Source organism: Oryzias latipes, chromosome 18 (assembly GCF_002234675.1).
Source record: "Oryzias latipes chromosome 18, ASM223467v1".
Classification (NCBI taxonomy): Eukaryota; Metazoa; Chordata; class Actinopteri; order Beloniformes; family Adrianichthyidae; genus Oryzias; species Oryzias latipes.
Genome location: NC_019876.2, coordinates 11,168,731 through 11,187,417, shown reverse-complemented (window position 1 = coordinate 11,187,417; position 18,687 = coordinate 11,168,731). Strand labels below are relative to the sequence as shown.

The following is an 18,687-nucleotide window of genomic DNA, read 5'->3' as shown; positions in this document are numbered from 1 at the left end:
AAAAAAGTGCAGTGTAACCTTATATGACTTATACAGTTTCATTCAAATACTATTTGAGTAGAACCTTCTTATGATGCGTTTGCCCACAGATTTTAAATAATTGAATGTTTGAAACTGAAAACCATGTTAAAAACTGAAAAATGAAACTATGAAAAATGAAGTGAAAACCCCTGTTTTCATTGAGAAACTCATTCATTCTAGTTCTCAGATACAGAAACCTATACCTCTTATCCTTAAATAGTCAGATTATAGATTCATCTCAAATTATTAAAAAATAAAATGATGCAAAAATACTTTAACCCATTTTCTCGTATTCCAATTAGTTGGATTTTGGTACAATCTCAGGTTCTGAATAATAAAATGACGCAAGTAAACCAGTTTTAGCCTGTTTTCCTTAATCGAATTTAATAGATCATGAATTAATCTCAATTTACTACCATAAAAACGATGCAGTGAACATACGTTTTCCTTAACCCCCCCCCCCCCCCCCCCCCCCCCCCCACACACACACACACACTATTTTAAACTATATTCCTTAATACTGTTAAATAGATTATGCATTAATTTTATTAATAATTTGATTATTACAGCAAAAATAATGCCAAAAAACTATATTTTCCTCAATGCTACTAAAATAGTCCAATTATGGATTCATCTCAAATGATGAAAAATAAAATGATGCATCCCCTGTTTTCATTTGCTGCTGCAACTGCCTTGCTAAACGGCGAAGGCGTCCACAGAGGAGCTGCAGCTGATTTGCTGATGTCAGTGCAGCATTTCACGGCGGCGCAGGGTAGAAACGCACGCGCGCGCTGCCTTCCTCGCGTCCTCACCCTCATCATCACACATGCGAACCCGCCTAGAATCATGCCGCCAGCTCTCAAGATTTGGACCCTGCTGTGTTTGTGGCTGTGCAACCTGTCGGAACCGGCTCACCCAAAGCGGGCTTTCCGATGCCCCTCAACATGCAGCTGCTCCAAGGAGTCCATCATCTGCGTCGGGTCCTCCCATGTCCTGAGAAGCTCTCCCAGCGAAATTCTGTCCTTGTGAGTATGTTCTAAATCTCTGGTGACAGACATGCGCAGCAATAGACGCTGCGCACTTAAACTGTTCTGGATTCTTGTTTTTTCTTCCATCGTTTAAGTTCAACCCCTCTTTTTTTCTTTCTCTGGTTTCTCAGGAGCATCGTCAATGGGACTTTCACTGAGCTCAAGGAAGGGGTGTTTTCTCACATGCCATCCCTCCAGCTGCTGTGAGAACAGCTGCTTTCTTCTTCTCTTTGCACTGATGCTCTGCAGCAAATCCCAACTTTAAGGACAAATCATGCAGCCTGTGCACACTAAAAGGATGCTCAGCAACTATCAGGGATGCAGTCATCCCTATAGAAGTTACTTAATAAAGGAGGCTCTTTTTTTAATAATGATTAGTCTTCTGAAGATGAACGAGTTAAGTGTGATCAGGAGCTTTCAGCGCAGATCCATACTGTATTTACTGGAGTCCATTAATAATTTGTCTCCACTGATGTGACGGCTTTGGTGTCAGCAAAACCAGCCGGGTTAGAGACAGGGAATTGACCTATGTTGTTTTGAAATTATGTGTAAATGGGTTCCCCCCCAAAAGTATAAGTCTTCCATTTTCAACTGTTTCCGGTTTTAGCTTAACAAATATTAAACAATTCAGCCCCTGATTTTACAGAATGTACATATGCTATTAGATGATACAAAGAACAGTAGAGTTTATAATAAGTAAAACAGTAAACTAATACTAACTTTTATGCCTTTTTTGTTCTTGTTGCAGACTTCTGAATTCCAATTCTCTAACAACCATACGGGATGATGCTTTCTCAGGTCTACCACATCTGGAGTACCTGTAAGTGTTATATTTGGAGAACTTTGGTTGATGATGACTTAAATTTGACCGTTGAACCGAATTGTGGGGAAAGTGAATCGTTGCATTTGTGTTGCGTACTGTTATGTTTACGTTGAAAATGTCAAACACATGAGTTGTGCTAAACTCAGGAATTTTAATATTGTTAGATTACAATACAGCAGGCTTAAAATGAGCCAATTGAAAGTTGTTGTTTTTTCATTGCTTCTTAGCAAATCATATATAAAAATAAAACTGTGACCCCAAAAATTGTGTGGAGTTTGCATGTTCTCCCTGTGCATGCGTGTGTTTTCTCCAAAAACATGCTTCATAGGTTACTTAATCTAAATTGTCCATAGGTGTGAATGTACATGTGTGTGTGAATGCCTTCGCCCTACAGTACCTGGTTTGACTCCAATTATGAAACTACATCATAGCATAAGATGAAAGTATAATTAAATGGTTTCCCGTTTTAATCCAGTTTTTCTAACCTCCATATCTATCATCATATTAGTTCAAACTACAGAAAAACACAAGATTAATAAAAGTATAATAATGATTTCAAATGAAATCACTTCAACAAATTAGGAATTTCTCTTACTTTGAAAAGCCCAAATGTTTGTAGAGTTTTTGCTTTTGGCAAACTTCACATAAAGAAAAGTAATTTTCTCATTTCCTTTGTTTTAAACCCTCAGGTTCATTGAGAGCAATAAGCTGGAGACTACGTCCAGGTTTTCCTTCAGAGGACTCAGGGATTTGACTCACTTGTATGTTTAGAATTGTGATCTAGACGTTGTTTATGAAACCCGTTTAAACACTTCCTGATTCCATTTTCTTTTTCATTTGCTGCTTCCAGGTCTTTGGCGAACAACAACATTAAAGCTCTGCCTCGGGACCTCTTTGCTGACCTGGACTCACTAATAGAGCTGTGAGTTCTCCGTGTTAGAACCTTCCCTGTCTGTTGTTTTATGAACTCTGAAGTTGCAGCCTCTCAGCACGCTTTTCTGCAGTGACAGACAGTCGTTCTGTTTCACAGGGACTTGCGAGGTAATGCCTTTGAGTGCGACTGCCGGGTAAAATGGCTCATGACGTGGCTGAAGAGCACCAACGCCACCGTATCCGATGTCTTTTGTGCCGCACCGGAGGACCTGAAGGACAAGCGCCTTAACGACATGAACAGCCTGCACAACGAGTGCGTTTCCACGGGTGAGAGACTCATGTCAGACTCCAGTCTATCTGGCTGCACCTCAGATCCTCCCAGCGAGAGGCTCTTGTGACGTGATCACCTCTGGCTGTTTGTAAAAAAGCAGAACTTGTTTTACAGATTTCGTCCTCCATCAGTCCTTGGATGCAGAGTCTCTGTCTGTCGACACGTTCAGTTACAAGAATGACGTCTACGTGACCATTGCTGCTCCAACCACAGAGAGTTGTATGGTTTTCCAGTGGGACCACATTGAAATGAACTTCAGGACATACGATAATATTACAGGTAAGCTCCACTTAAAGCCCCACTCCGATCATCTTTTGATCCATTTTCAAAGTGTTCCCAGTGGTCTTTTAATTACGATTATGTCATTATTGGCAAAAATTAAAAACCTGGGTCATTTTCTAGGACATAGTTTCAGCAGAGCAGCAGTAGTTCATTAGAAGTTTGCCACTGAGTTATGGGCGGGATCGTTGGCAAAGAGTAAGCCCGCCCCTACTTTCCGTTGTGGGCACGATGACCATTCGGCCTGCAATAACCGCTCTGGGTCCTTTCGATTGAGGATTACTTCACACTACGGTGACCCAACTTGGACAAATTACGTAGCGTGGAGATCTGCTTGGGCTCTACATATTTTCATGTCACGTTTCCTTTTGTAACCCAAAGTTCTTTTCCTTCATAAGTTGTGTCTGACATTATTCTTTGTAGTGTTTATAGAGAGATTTTGCCAACACCCACTTTGTAAAAATATCCATGGCTGTTAGAATGAACCCGCTGCTCTACACAAGTGAACCGTGTCTCTGATTAGAGCAGCTGGAGTCGCGTAGTTTCATGTTCGCGGAAGGTGTTTTGTTATGGTGTGCGGTTCGGAGAAGGGTTCGCAGTGCGTTTGGCTCCAAATGCACTTAATAATAATCATAACAAAATAAAAGCACGTTTAGAAGATAATCTCGCTCTTTGTCGGAGCTCTGTTTGTTTACAACGGACCGCATAATTTCTTCTTCTATGGTAGTATCAACACTTGTCCAGACCAATCACTATCTGATACGTCATCGGACCAACGGACGGCCAAACACATAATGTGACGTCTGCATTAGTTGAAGGACCCAAATGGTTGTTTCAGGCCGAATGGACATGGTACTTACAGCGTCATCCATCTGTTTACATGCTAGCTTACAGCCCCTCACACCCCTAATCTAACATTAGTGGTACAACAAAAAAGGGCGAGCAATATTGTAGCTATCCAACCATATTAAGGATTTTAATAAAAAATAAAATACTCAGAAATTCAAATTTAAGATTTCTTTTATTTGTCCTCTATCAAAAGAAAAATGCTACAAGAACATAACAATAATAATAAAAAAACACCATTATTATCGGATGATGGATATAAGACTCCACTTTAAGGGTTTGGTACTTTTTCTTGTTTATCATTACTACCATCAAACCAAAAAGGTCTGTTTCCTGTGTTGCTGCTGTTGTGTTATGTTTGTGCCTAAACAGATGCCATAAAGGACTAGTATTTTGTCCCTACTGCCCAGTCGGCATTATAATACGGGCCCCAAATAGTTAAACTGTGCGTTTAAGGAATAGGACCCATGTAGGTGGGATTGCAGGTTCCCTACCTGTAAATTCCCATGTGTGTTCTCTATTTGATCTCCTGTAATTTAGGGTTTTAGCCCAGCTGGGGTGCTTGCATCCGTCCATGTAGCCATTGTACCTTTTCATATCCAATAATGGGTCTTCTACTCTTTGCTCACATAGGGTGGCCATGTTATGGAAGTGACTTAGGACCATTAACTGGACAAAAGAACTGGAACAGGAAGTACCTGCTGGCTCCAAGAAGCCAAAAATCCCATAGACTTTGATTGAGAAATAAACAGCTGTTACTTGTCATGATATTTTTTCTAGATTACAAGTTACTCATCTTAAAAAATGACCAATCGAATGCCTCAATAAAACTATGGTTGAATGTTCGAAATGTTTAAAAGATTCACTAAAGCCTGCTTTCAGTGGAAGGGGTGTAGATTTCCAACAAGCTCACCCCTGATTTGCGAGAGTGGTTTCCATAGAAACAATTACTCAGACCGACTCGAACCAATCCCTGCTTATTGACGACTACTAGTTACAACATGGCGACGTCAATATTGTGAAAAACTGGTGACTGAATTGATTTCATTTTGTTGGAACTATTTTCTATGGATGATGTCAGAATCACTCAGCCCAGTTCTTAGATACAGTTAATGCTTAGGAGCCACGTTTTTACCCAATTTCAACCCACTTCCGTCCTAAGTACCACCCTGCTGGGTGATTGATTTACAAAGATGCTTTGGTTGAGTGTCCCTCTTCTTGAAATGGTTCCTGTGCCTTTCAGGTCAGTCTATTGTGAGCTGCAAGTCGGTTGTCATCCAGGATGAGGTGTTTGTCATCGTGGCTCAGCTCTTCGGAGGTTCTCACATTTACAAGTTTGACGATGATCAAAGCCGCTTCAACAAGTTCCAGGACATTGAAGTGACTAAGATCTCCAAGCCCAACGACATTGAGGTGTTCCAGATTGGCACCGATTGGTTCTTTGTGGTTGCAGACAGCTCCAAAGCCGGCCTGTCCACCCTCTACAAGTGGAACGACAACGGCTTTTACTCGTATCAGTCTCTTCACGAGTGGTTCCGCGACACCGATGCAGAGTTCCTAAACTTGGATGGAAAGGCCCATCTGATTTTGGCGAGCCGCTCTCAGGTTCCTGTGATTTACCAGTGGATTCGGAGCAGCCAGAAGTTCGTCCAGCAGGGAGAAATTCCAAACATGGAAGATGTAGTGGCTGTCAAGCACTTCCGGATCAAAGAGGAGCTGTACCTGGCTTTGACGCGATACATCGGCGACTCCAAAGTTCTGCGGTGGAGCCCCAAACAGTTTGCCGAGATCCAGGCAGTTCCTTCCCGAGGTTCCATGACGCTGCAGCCGTTCTCCTTCAAAGAACGGTACTACCTGGCTCTGGGAAGCGACTACACCTTTTCGCAGATTTACCTTTGGGACGAGGACAAGAAACTCTTTGAGCGCTTCAAGGAGGTGTACATCCAAGCGCCGCGCTCCTTTACGGTGGTTTCCACCGACCGCAGGGACTTCGTCTTTTCCTCCAGCTTCAAGGGAAACACAAAGATCTTTGAACACATCTCCATTGATCTGAGCTTGTGAGGGGCCGTGCCTTATTGTCCCTTCTGGAATCAAATGTCTTCCACAAAAAAAGGGACTAGCCATTATGAACTAGCCAATACAAATACATACGCTAACAGAAGAGCTAGGTCAGGTAGCATCTTAACTTCTTTTTCAAATTTTTTTTATCATTTTGTTCTTGTAAATTTCCAAACTTTAAGAGTTTACAAAACTAGAAAAGAAAGAAATCCAAATTGCATGGATAATAAGAATTTTGAAGTCAGTTTTTGTTCAAGGTTGTTTTTTAGTTCATCTTTTACGTGCAAAAACATTGACACTTCCCCTCCAAAAATAGAAACCACCTGAAAAAAACTAAAATCCCTTTGCTTGTCCATCCATGCTCCTAACAGCCTGTGGTAATTACTGTACAGATCTTTGCCCCACAGGAGCTCTGTGTTCTCATGGCTCAACAGTGCCTCCCTCTGGCCGTGATGAAGCATCGCACCCAAATCTTCCAAGGAAGAAAAGTTTGAAAGCACAAACCTTTATTTAAAAAATTCTTCTTGACTGTAGTTGTTTAGCTGTTGAATTAAGTGTAGGTGCTAAACGCTGTGTTACATGCAGCTTATTAAAAAAAGTCAACAATTTGCTCTTTTTAGGAGAGACTAAGTCGATGCAAACCTACAGAAGGTGAGTATTTTTAGTTTTACAACTTTTGCATCTTTGAAACTTGATGTTGCAGCAGTCTGTAAAATTGTTGTTGATCAGGGACGTCTAAGGGTATCCAGTTTTGGTCTTTCTTTCTTAAATAAACCTTCACCATTGACGTCAGAGGCCTTGTGTGAAACTCTGTAAATAGATCCACTGGAAACAAATCTGTCACGTCTGCTTTTTTTCAGAAACCTGAATCTGGATGACTCATAAAATGAACAGAAAATTCTGAAAAGATTTTTGGCAATGTCACTACAGATCTTTGCACTTAACTTCAAAATGAAAAAAAAAGTTACTGCAGCTTGCAAGGGCATGACATTAAAACAAAACAAAAAAACTATTTCTAGAGAAACTTGATGTCTTCTAGTGCTTTATTAACAAGAGGAATGGCATTGCGGATTTAGAAAAATATGCAAGTTTTAAACTGATTTTGTATGAATTCGGTATTGAATGTCACTTATTCTGAAAATTACTGTAAGTTTATTCAGTTGAATATTCAAATAAAGGAGTAAAAATGCAACTGTGCTGTTTTCGTTTTACAGACAAAAAACTTTTTGAGGGGAACATTCTAGATTTGAGATTAAATGTAGACATGAACATCCTAATACTTTACTTGACAAGTAGCTCCAAAATTACTGAAGATGATAAACATTTTTTGACCCTACGGTCATGTTCAGGTCAAATCTGACTGATTTACAACTTAACACATATTGTGTTTTAGGTGTGATTGCATCAAGGCATTATGATAGGCGCCACATCCTTGAACAAAAAAAGAGATGATCACCTTTTTTTTATTGCATTTGGAGTGTTTTAATCAATGCTGTGGCACTTTTAGTGTTCCTGGTCAAAAGTGACTGCCTAACAATACACACAGGGTCACAAATTAGTGAGTAGTGAAGGGGTTCTGACATACTTTACTTTTTCACCTAATCAACAAAATTGACAGTATGTGAGATTTGAACTTAATAAAAAGGAGCACTATTATATTAACTCATGACACCACAATTACTGTTATTATTAAAACAAGAAATCCCATTGTTCGATTTAATGTTGTAACAATCAATTAATAAGAACGACATTAAACTGCTATAGTTATGTATGAAAACTTAATTAAAATTAGGAACAAATTAAGAACTATTTTTAAAAGACCCCACTTTTCCTATAGTTAAAGAAACTCATTTAAAAAACTAAATGGCATCTACCCATCCAAAATAACTTTTAGGATTTGTATCAGTGTATATTTTGTGAAAAAGAAATCGAAACCAGGCTACATGTGTTTTCCTTTTGATGTGTGTGCGTGTGTTTGTATGAGAGCAAAAAGCCATGAGAAGTATTTGAAGATTTAGTAGAAATGTTCTATCATTTATCGGCGTCCATACACCACCAGCCTGTAGATGGCAGTAGCGCCCACAACTGTTTCATAACTACATCGGTTCGAAGAAGATACTTTTTTTTGCCGCCCAGTAAACGGCTGTAAAGTGAAACTAAAGGTAGCGTTTTAATTGTTCTTCAAGAAATGATTAAAATAAGAACGCTAAGTTACAACGGTGAGTCCATATTGTTCATTGAATTGTATTTTAGAGAAAGTTAAGTTTGCTGGTATGTTTTTGGATGATATTTTTTCGCATAGTTTTACTGCTTAGGAACCACACCCGTATTTAGGGCTCAAATAAATTGTGTTTTTGTCCAAAACTGCTGGGGTTATCGACTGAAAACATGTAAGCTAAGTTGTTTGTTTAAGACAGGGACAACATATATTAATATTACTTATACCATGGATGGTCCGGGTAAATTCTCGATTCTGATTGGCTGCTGGGAGTGCATAAAGTAAGGGTTAATGGCCTATGAAGTGTGCATTATCACTTTTTATCGCACGCCGTGGAGCTTGAACCGTCCGACGCGAAGCGTTCATACCATTCCACTACATTTTCCACACTAACACCGGGTCCTGTTCAAAAACCACAGGACCTGGACCGCTCAAATGTGGATTAAATTATTATTTAGATAGTAAACAATACATTAAACACAGTCTCTGATTTGTGAAAATTTAAAATAGGATAATTTTATTGCATTTTACGCACCAAGTCCACCTAAGACCAGGTCCTGTTCAAAAACCGCTGGACCTGGACTGCTCAAACCAGGATCAAATCATGATTTAGATAGTAAATAATACATTAAACACAGTTTCTGTTTTGTGAAAATTACAAATAGGATGATTCAACGTAGTTGATATATTTAAAATTACAGTGGTGGACAAAATTGTTGTTACCCCTCAGCTAAAGAAAGTCCACAATGCTCACTGAAATGACTTGAAACGTTCAAAAGTAACAATAAATTAAAATGTATTGAAATTTAAATAATCAAAATCAGCCATTACTTTTGAGTTGTTGATTAACAGAAATATTAAAAAAAAACTAATGAAATAGGGCTGGACATAATGATGGTACCCATAACTTAATATTTTGTTGCACAACCTTTTGAGGCAATCACTACAATTAACCGGTTTCTGTATTTGTCAATGAGCCTTCTGCACCTGTCCACAGGTATTTTGGCCCACTCCTCATGAGCAAACTGCTCCAGTTGTCTCAGGTTTGACGAGTGTCTTCTCCAAATGGCATGTTTCAGCTCCTTCCACAGATGTTCAATGGGATTCAGATCTGGGCTCATAGCAGGCCACTTTGTGGCTTGTCAACATGCATTTTTGCAAATTCCAGTCTGGCTTTTTTTTTATGATTTCCTTTCAACAGTGGTGTCCTCCTTGGTCGTCTCCCATGAAGTCCACTCTGGCTTAAACAAGGACGAATGATGCGATCTGACACTGATGTACCTTGAACTAGTAGATCACCTTTAATGTCTTTGGAGGTTGTTCTGGGCTCTTTAGATACAGTTCCAACTATCCGTCTCCTCAATTTGTCATCAATTATCCTCTTCCGGCCACATCCAGGGAGGTTGGCTACTGTCCTGTGGGTCTTAAACTTCTGAATAATATGTGCCACTGTCGTCAGAGGAACTTCAAGCTGCTTAGAGATGGTTTTATAGCCTTTACCTTTACGATGTTTGTCTATAATTTTGTTTCTAATGTCCTGGGGCAATTCTCTCCTTCACTTTCTATTGTCCATGTTCAGTGTGGTACACACCTTTTCACCAAACAGCAACATGACTATTTGTCTCCCTTTAAATAGTCAGACTGACTGATTATGGGTTTGAAAACAGCTGTGATGTCAATTAAAGGACATACCTGGGTTCATCATGACCCCCTGGGCAATTAGTTCTCAATCTTTTATGGAGGTACCATCATTTTTGTCCAGCACTATTTCATTAGCTTGTTTTTTAAAATAATTCTGTTAATCAACAACTCAAAAGTAATGGCTGATTTTGATTATTTAATTTTCAAGAAATTTTAATTTATTGTTACTTTTGAACGTTTCAAGTCGTTTCAGTGAGCATTGTGGACTTTCTTTCTTTAACTGAGGGGTACCAACAATTTTGTCCACCACTGTATGTTTATTTTTTGTGCATCAGTCTGCCCATTGTTGTGGGGTGAGTTGTATTGAAGTCAGACGACGCAAATTCACAAAAATAAAGGCAGCAGAGTTCTAAACAACATATATTTATTTTAAAACACAAAGCGCTGCGAGCAGGAAAACCACAAAAACATAACCCTATCATAAAGTAAACGTGACCAAACCAACTTTTACCATTCTCTTTTTGGACCCTGACATTTTAATGTTTATCTCTTATTTTTTCAGTTTCACCCACGCTTTTCTCTGTTGTCCGTACCTCTCCTCTCCTCCCTTGTTCGCATATCTCCCTTCCTCAATTTCAGGGAAAAAAAAGGTTTCAGAAATCAAATTTTAATGTATTCTTTACTATAGGGTTGTGCCGATTGACGATATCATCGTCCATCGTGATGGGTGACTGACATCCCGATGGAGAGACCACCATCGTGATGCCATGCCCCCGCCACGTTGCGCGTCGACACCATAAGCCGCGGTTACATTTACAAAATATCTTGATGGGATCAATGGTCGGATTAGAATCCAACCGTGTACATGGGCCCAGAAAAATGTTTTCAGAATATAAAAACGTTCACTAAGGTCACACTTTCCGTCGGAATAAATCATTCGCACATGCGCAGTAGGGTTTGAAAACCGGAAGGATATGAATTCCGCCGAGCGGCTTTTTTTTTCAAACTTTATTGAATGTAACAATTCAATACAAAACAATGTTAAACAGCGCCGAGCGGCTATATACATTGACATGTCAGCTCGGTAAAATACGAGATGATCTTCTAAACGTGCTTTTAATAATGTTACGGTTATTATGAAACACCTGTTCGCTCATCATTTGAATTTTAATCCGTGTGGTCAGTGCTTTTTCTGAACGAAGCCAGGATTAGCAGTATGCTAACACGGGCTAACAACATTAGCTTTGGGTGGTGCTGCTTGCTGGCTGCACGTAAACATGTAAGAATAACATCAGCCTTTATTTAGTCGGGACACGACTGAAAACACAAAACCGCGTGATTGTTTGAATGTTTTCTAAGGACTGAGCGACATTTCTGCTTTGAAGCTCAAACCGCTGTGTGTGCTGACGATCCGAGCTGTGCTCAGACACACACTTTTAGACCCGGTTCTGAGTTCGGTTGCTTGTACCCCTAGAGCTGCGGGACGGATCGCAGTCTTAAATCTCCCACACATAGCGCTCATGTAACAAAGCACCCCCCCCCCCCCTTCCCCTCAAACACAAAGCTGTAAGTCCGCGCTCCGCCGGTCCACTTCACTAGTGAAGTGCGGGAGCGGACTACTTCTTTTCTATTTTGTTTGTTACTTTTTTTGTTAAAGTCACTTCCCTCAGTTTGTACTGGATCATCGCGGATTAGTCATTAGTTGGGAAATAAAATGAAAAAAGCAAAAAAACGAATAGCAGTTATATAAGAACGAAACATGTAAAAAAATACCCCCCCCCCCCCCCCCCACAATGTCATCGTCCATCCCGATGGTTGACAGCAAACATTGTCAACGGCCAATTTACGGGACATCGCCCAACCCTACTTTACTATCTAAATTATGATTTTATCCTGGTTTGAGCAGTCCAGGTCCAGCGGTTTTTGAACAGGACCTGGTCTTAGGTGGACTTGGTGCGTAAAATGCGATAAAATTAAAATGATATTTTACATTTTCACAAATTGGATAAAGGTTTTACAAATCAGAGAGTGTGTTTAATGTATTCTTTACAATGTAATGCATAATTACATGTTGGACCAGGACCAGGTCCTAGGTGGTCTAAAGGCCCGTACACACCGGGACGAATTTCGCGCTCGATTTTCGCCGACGTTTAACGCCTCGTGACTAGACAAAGGGCACCAATGAGAGTGTGCACACCGACGCGAAAAAACGCCACGCGTCAAAAAAAAAAGCGCCTCGGGTTCGTTTTTTTTTTTTTGACGCGTCGCGTCGAAATCTATTCGACCAATGAGACCGGCGCTTTTGCACACGTGTCTGGAGCCTCTGAAGATACAGTAAAATACAACTTGGGGGCGCTCAAACACAAAACTGCCTTGCTGAGCACACATACCAGCGAAGAAGATAGATGCGGAGTTGCATCTACACAGCCGCGAAGAAATAATGACGGACATTCTAAAATATCCCCGAACCAAGCACCATTTGGAGCAACTGGTGCTTGAAATATTCATGTTTTCTTTGTATGATTCTGACAAGCGCGTAAATACTTGCTCTCTTCTTCTGAGTGAAAAGCGACTTTAAGAAGCGTAAAGTTGCGCAGCGCCACCTTGTGTACAGGAGTATTTCTGTTTTACATTAAGCGCCATCTAATGTCAGGGAATGAAATTGCGTGTTCGCTCGGCTCATCGTCAGCGAAAATCGCCTGGGTGTGAACACCAAAAACGCTGGCGAATAACGCCTGGCGAATATTCGTCCCAATGTGTACGGGCCTTTAGTGTGAAAAATGCAGTGGAATGTTCCTTTAGTGCCCTCGCCAGTCGGAAGCTGTGAATAGGAAGCCAATTTCAGCCTCATGTCACATAGCTTAAATTTTCTGTATCACTGCGCTGGCTTCTTTGAAACCAACTTTTGCTTCATCATCTGGACAAAAACAAGCCTTAAGAGGTGAACTTTCTGTCTGAAATGATGCTTTATTTATATGGTGATGTTCAGCATATATATCACTTTCCTTTGCGGCTGCACCATTTAACAAATAGTCTGCTTTTTGTGGAAAAATCGATCCAAACCGAAAAAATAACAACAAAGTACAAAAAACTGATTTTATATTTATTTATTTTGTTAGTGACCATGGTATAAGCGGGTTAATGGCCTTTGAAGTGTGAATTATCAGATATTAACGCTCTTCGCTGATGTCGGTTTAGGCTTCCACGTTGTGCGTTAATTTCTGATAATGCACGCTTTGTCGGCCATTAGCCCTTACATTTAAAACTACAAATATAACGATTAAAGCCGTCTTTAGGCTAAATAGTTGTACATCTGGTGGCTGTCTTTCTTTTTGTTTGACATTTAAAATAGTTTATAAGACCCAAAACTTTGTCTCTCTTCAGGTTATCTAAACCCAGAAACATGAATATCTTCACACAAGTCCAACTGTCAGTCCAACCGCCGACAGAGACGCATCCTGTCATTGAGTGCATACTGAGCAACAATCTGAAAAAGCTCAAAAAGTTACTGAGGGACAACGATATGGATGGGATATATCCATGCAGACAACTTAAAGATTATGTAACTCCTCTGATTGCAGCAGCTTATAAACATAACAAGGATATTTTCTCTTATCTGCTACGTCAAGGAGCAAATCCAAATATAGCTTCCACCTCAGGCTTTACTGCTTTGCACTTTGTGTCGAAATTTAATGCACCTCTCTGTTTTGTGAAAGAACTATTAGATGTTGGTGCAAATCCAAACGTGAGCCTCCCAACACCACTGGAGTTTGCTGCTGTCAACAACAGGGAGGATGTTATGAAATGTCTCCTCTCAGCTGGTGCACAAGCAACTTTGTTGCTCATCGACAGTAATAACTTAAAAACGTTTGTTCAGAAGATTTCTGACTTGGCCTCTCAAGGACACGAACTGTGCTCCCAAATAAAGCCCTTTTGGGATTTGGAGATTTCACTCAAACAAAACTCTCCTGAAACAGTCATAAAAGACTTTGATCCCTTCATGTTTTGGGAGGATCCTACGACTCATTTGACCATGATTGAAATTCTTTTCACACTTTCTGGGCGAGATCGGGAAAAATATAGCCAAGGAAGCATCAAATGGTTGAAAGAAACTAGAAAATTGAATGCCTACATCACAAGTGCTGTCAGTCGTTTTGGAAAAATCCCACATTTACACAAATGTAGGGCAACTTCTAGTTTGCATGCAGTTTTCTGCACAATGGATGAGATACCAAATGAGGAAGCTTTGGCCATTATTCCTGAACTGCTTGATGAACTTTGCACAAAAAGAAGAGCTGATGGCATGATAGTTGGCCTGCAGATGCAAGACATACCTGTAAACTTTGAAACAGTCCTACAAACACTGTATGTGGTAACGCAAAAATCCAAAGGCATCAGCTCTTGGGATTTTTCGTTTTTGAAAAGTCTGAGTGAGAAGGTTGCCCCATTTTTAAAAGAGCATCACCCCTCCACAACCAGGGCTTATGCCTATGGCATTTTTGCAAACTTGCTTTCAGTGGACAACCCTGCTCAGATGTTTCACTCGGTTGGGATTTCCTCCGTGCCTGAAAACATACTGATATCTGCAGATATAACACTGAACGACAAACTGAAAGAAGCGCTGAGACGCCTGAAGAATTTTCTTGAGCCAAACTCTGCAGAGTTGGCCAGTCCGGCTGTACACAAGAAAAAAAAGAAGAAAAAGAAAAGCAAGTCTAAAAAATCAGAGAAGCAAGAGGACCCCAACGATGAAACCAACGCGTCTTTAGCTAATCAGGTAACAACATCCCTGGTGCAAACAAGTTTGACTGGACCACCTGTCCAGGAAACGCATGTCAAACCTTCCCAGGTCAAAAAATGGCTGCCCATCAGTAAGAGGTGGAATGAAAAACTAAAACGGCTCGCAGAGGAGAGCAACGTCTGCAGGATTGGGAGCATCACTTACGTGAATAAGGCTGAATTCCGCATCTCTAAGGGGAGCGACGGCACCGAGGTTTTCTTGGGGCTGAGAAACGATGGGACAGAGGTTGCGATCAAGAGGATGTCTAAGAGTAACTATGAAGTGCTGAAGAACGAGGAAGGAATCCTGCGGCTGCCAGAGCTCGATCACCCATTAATTGTGAGGTACATCGACGCAGCGGAAGACCAAAACTTCGGTTATCTCGCCCTCCAACTTTGCGAGTACACCCTGGAGGAATACATCAGAGACCACGTCAGCAGTCTACAGATGAAGGAGAAACTTGTTGGTGACTTTCTCCACAGTTTAAAAGTTCTTCACTGTCAAAATCCTCAAGTTCTTCACAGAGATCTCAAACCGCAGAATGTTTTGATTGGTAAGAAATTCTATTCACATCTATTATCTTTTATGCACCTGAGCCCAATTATTGAAAAAAATTTGTAATAGCTAAAGCTGAGTAGTACTTCTAACTTCTTCCTTTTATTCAATGTCTTTTTTTCTCATTAGTTTTTCAAATGCAATGTTATTTTGAATATGTATTCAGACAATGCAAGTGTATCCTAAATATCAACTTTTTAAACATTCTGAGGTTAATCTTTTAAGTTTTTCTTCCCGCAGATGTCAAAGGTAATGCGCGGCTGGCTGACTTTGGCATCAGCAGACGCCTGCGTAAAGATGAAACGACTCTCCGGACGGTGAGCGCAGGAACCAAGTGCTGGATGGCCACAGAGACATTAGGACAAGAATGTGAAATCCCTTACAAGTCAAACACCGATGTGCAGGTGAGCATTTCTAACCCATAAACTGGTTTGGGGAAACTCCTGAATGCATGGATAAATACTGCTTTGAGTCTGTTTAAGGTGGCGGGGATGCTGATTTATTACATCCTCTCAAGTGGACACCATCCATTTGGCAAATCATTTGAATGTGAGTTCAACATATACAAGGGCAACTACAGTTTGGATGATGTTGAAGATCTGCTGGCTAAGGATCTCATTGAGCAGATGATAGATAAAGATCCAGCAAAACGACCAAATATGGAAAAGTGTCTGAGTCATCCTTTTTTCTGGTCATCTAGGATGTAAGAATTCAACCCAAATTCTAAATTAATACGTTATTCAACATCAAAAATCCTGTGACCTGTAACTTTAATGAGTATTATTTGTTCAAGGAAACTGGAATACTTGAAGCGCATCGGTAATAGGAAAGAGGCTTCAAACTGTCGGAAAGCAGACCAGGAACTGATCGACTCCCTGGAAAGATTTGCCGCTAACAGATCCTTCACACAATGGAAACAGAAGGTGAGCACAACATGACACCTTTACTTTTTGTTCTTTGAGAAGTTTAGATCCATTCTTTCTTTCCTTCAAACAGTTTCCAGAGGATCTGGTTGGAAAAATAGATGGCAAAGGCAAAGCTTACCCAGAAACTGCACTTGGATTACTGCGCTTCATACGCAACCTCCATGAGCACTAGTAAGAAAAATGGATTAACTGCTTTGAAATAAAAATAGCATATTCTGTAAATAGCAACAGTTGAACATGTCTAAAAATGTCCCTTTTTTTTAAACAGTGCTGAGGATGCAGCTGACATCGATGTCCTGACGCTGTTTCCTGATCTGTTCGGGTGTATTTACAAGTTCTCCAAAGCCCAAGGATGGAATGAAGAAACTCCCTTAAAGCAGATGTTTCAGAGAGAGGACTCCAGATCTGCCTATTTGACTCCGCCCACAAGCCCTGAGGACCATCCAAATGTTCCCGTTCAAGAGTCTCAGCCAGAGGACTTGAGGGACAAAAAGCTTCAGAGTTGATTCTCTTGAGGATTGATTGGAAAGAAATGTAGAACAATGTTTACTCGCTTTGTCACAGTTTTTTCAGTGCAACTTTGCCTGTTTTTGTTTTTTTTAACACATTGTGTTCTGAGTGCTGATTGGCTGTTGTGACCATTGTCGATGTCCTCCGTGCCGTATCTCCTTTGGCCTAAAAGTAGGAAAAAAACACTAATCTTAAGAAGAAAATCACTACAAAGTAGTAAAAGGATTTGTCCGAACAACAAGTCATTTTTACTTAACAGGAAAACTTATAAAATGTTAAAATCTAGAAACTAGGAGTTTCACATAAGCATTCAAAAAGAGAAAAATAAGTTTTAAAAGCTAACTGTTAAATAGAAATTGAAAGTTATACAACCCAAAAAAATTGTTTATTTTTCACGTTTTTATGTATCTGATCGTAATTAATTTTAAATACAGTGACACAAAAGTGGAAATGACTCATTTTAGAACAAAATGAGTCCCTGAGTACTAGCTAGTCCATCTTAACAAATCCTAATAAAATCTAAAACAAGAACTTATATGAACTTAGATAAACTTTTTTGTTTCTAAAATACAAAATAATGACAGTGATTGCCAGTCTAACTTGTAAACCTTTACTGAACTTTAACATAACATCCTTAAACCTGAACCAAGTATCTTATACTTTGCAGAATGTGTTCAGTTTTTCACATTTACTTAAATCTTTGGTTGCGAGTAGATCTTTGTTTTCATTCTGTAATACTGGTTTATTTTTCTGTGAAGCTTTTAAATTGGAGACTTAACAAAGGAGAAAATTGTGAAAATGATCACTGCATACTGAGAAAAGTGTGTAGTGAGGGGTTTTGCAGTCTTTAACCATCTATAATCCCTCTAAGGTTTTCAACTATCGTTATTTTGCGTGATAAACGAGGGAACACTGTTTTAGGAATTGTTTTATTTATCGCACTCACTGTGACGTCAAGCAAGGATGCACATTAATAGTGCCTTAAAAGGTTAATGGTAGTTATCAGGTGTCTATGGGATTTCTTTGTGCCTTCGTTTGTTTTTTGTTTTTGTTTTTTTAAACTGTTAAAGTGAATCTTCCTCCGCAATCCTCTTTTATTTTGGTAAATAAATCAGTTTACTGCAGTTTTTGCTTTTCCCCATAAATGATGGTTTGTGGAAAAAGCTGTTATGCACAGAAAGTAGCTTGTAAAAAATGTAAAATATCAGGTTTTAAAACTGTTTTTAGGAAGCAAGCTTTTCTAAGAAAAAACAAAAAATACATCCAATGTTTACTTCCTAAACTTTTCTTTTTTAAGATCAATTTCTCTTTACAAATCATTTATAGTATATGATGGAGAAAACTCCTGTATGTGGTGCCTAAAGGTGCTTTAAAATGTTAAGTTGCACTGTCACATCAGGAATATTTGAGCTGAATGTAATGTTAGTAGATTTTTGAAAGTATTCAGTGCATGAAAGCATTTTTGTAAGGAAACTTGCACAACACAGAAAAAAATGTCACCTAAGTTTTTTTTTTTTTTTTGCTTAATTTTAGTTATACCTGTTTAAAGTTTTAGATTTTAAAAATATATCACTGTTTTAAGTCACTCTTACATTCATCCTAGAAAGAAATACTACAATTGTGAGATTTTAAAGGAATAAAGGAATTGTAAAATTCATTAACTTGTAAGGAAGAAAGCAGCACTGCAAGTTATTACAGAGTGGATTTTTTTGTCCTTTTTTAATAAAGTAAAAAAAAGAATACACTTTGTTGCCTCTCATTTTTATTTAAATTGAACTAAGTACTATAATATTATTTA

The 18,687-nt window shown here is 39.5% G+C and overlaps 2 protein-coding genes across 2 annotated transcripts; both read left to right on the top strand.

Annotated features, from left to right (window-relative positions):
• The first annotated feature begins 626 nt into the window (after positions 1-626).
• LOC101167242 (leucine-rich repeat LGI family member 2) lies at positions 627-7,451 on the top strand. Its single transcript, XM_004079671.4, has 8 exons — positions 627-1,046; positions 1,181-1,252; positions 1,798-1,869; positions 2,562-2,633; positions 2,723-2,794; positions 2,903-3,072; positions 3,191-3,355; positions 5,445-7,451. The coding sequence occupies exons 1-8, from the start codon at positions 646-648 to the stop codon at positions 6,260-6,262; spliced, it is 1,842 nt and encodes a 613-aa protein (XP_004079719.2). The 5' UTR covers positions 627-645; the 3' UTR covers positions 6,263-7,451.
• Positions 7,452-8,347: 896 nt separating this feature from the next.
• On the top strand, positions 8,348-18,626 carry LOC111949269. The gene is made up of 7 exons (XM_023966123.1): positions 8,348-8,478; positions 13,503-15,451; positions 15,694-15,857; positions 15,936-16,156; positions 16,247-16,376; positions 16,450-16,550; positions 16,648-18,626. Exons 2-7 carry the CDS (start codon positions 13,522-13,524, stop codon positions 16,883-16,885), a joined length of 2,784 nt encoding a protein of 927 aa, XP_023821891.1. The 5' UTR covers positions 8,348-8,478; positions 13,503-13,521; the 3' UTR covers positions 16,886-18,626.
• The last annotated feature ends 61 nt before the right edge of the window (positions 18,627-18,687 follow it).

Excerpts from the sequence above, each read along its gene's own strand:
- LOC101167242 (XM_004079671.4), top strand. The coding sequence starts at position 646 with ATGGATTCATCTCAAATGATGAAAAATAAAATGATGCATCCCCTGTTT. Across the intron at positions 1,047-1,180 it reads CCCAGCGAAATTCTGTCCTT|GAGCATCGTCAATGGGACTT; the intron begins GTGAGTATGTTC and ends CTGGTTTCTCAG. Across the intron at positions 2,795-2,902 it reads CTGGACTCACTAATAGAGCT|GGACTTGCGAGGTAATGCCT; the intron begins GTGAGTTCTCCG and ends TCTGTTTCACAG.
- LOC111949269 (XM_023966123.1), top strand. The coding sequence starts at position 13,522 with ATGAATATCTTCACACAAGTCCAACTGTCAGTCCAACCGCCGACAGAG. Across the intron at positions 16,157-16,246 it reads TTTTTCTGGTCATCTAGGAT|GAAACTGGAATACTTGAAGC; the intron begins GTAAGAATTCAA and ends TATTTGTTCAAG. Across the intron at positions 16,551-16,647 it reads CGCAACCTCCATGAGCACTA|TGCTGAGGATGCAGCTGACA; the intron begins GTAAGAAAAATG and ends TTTTTTAAACAG.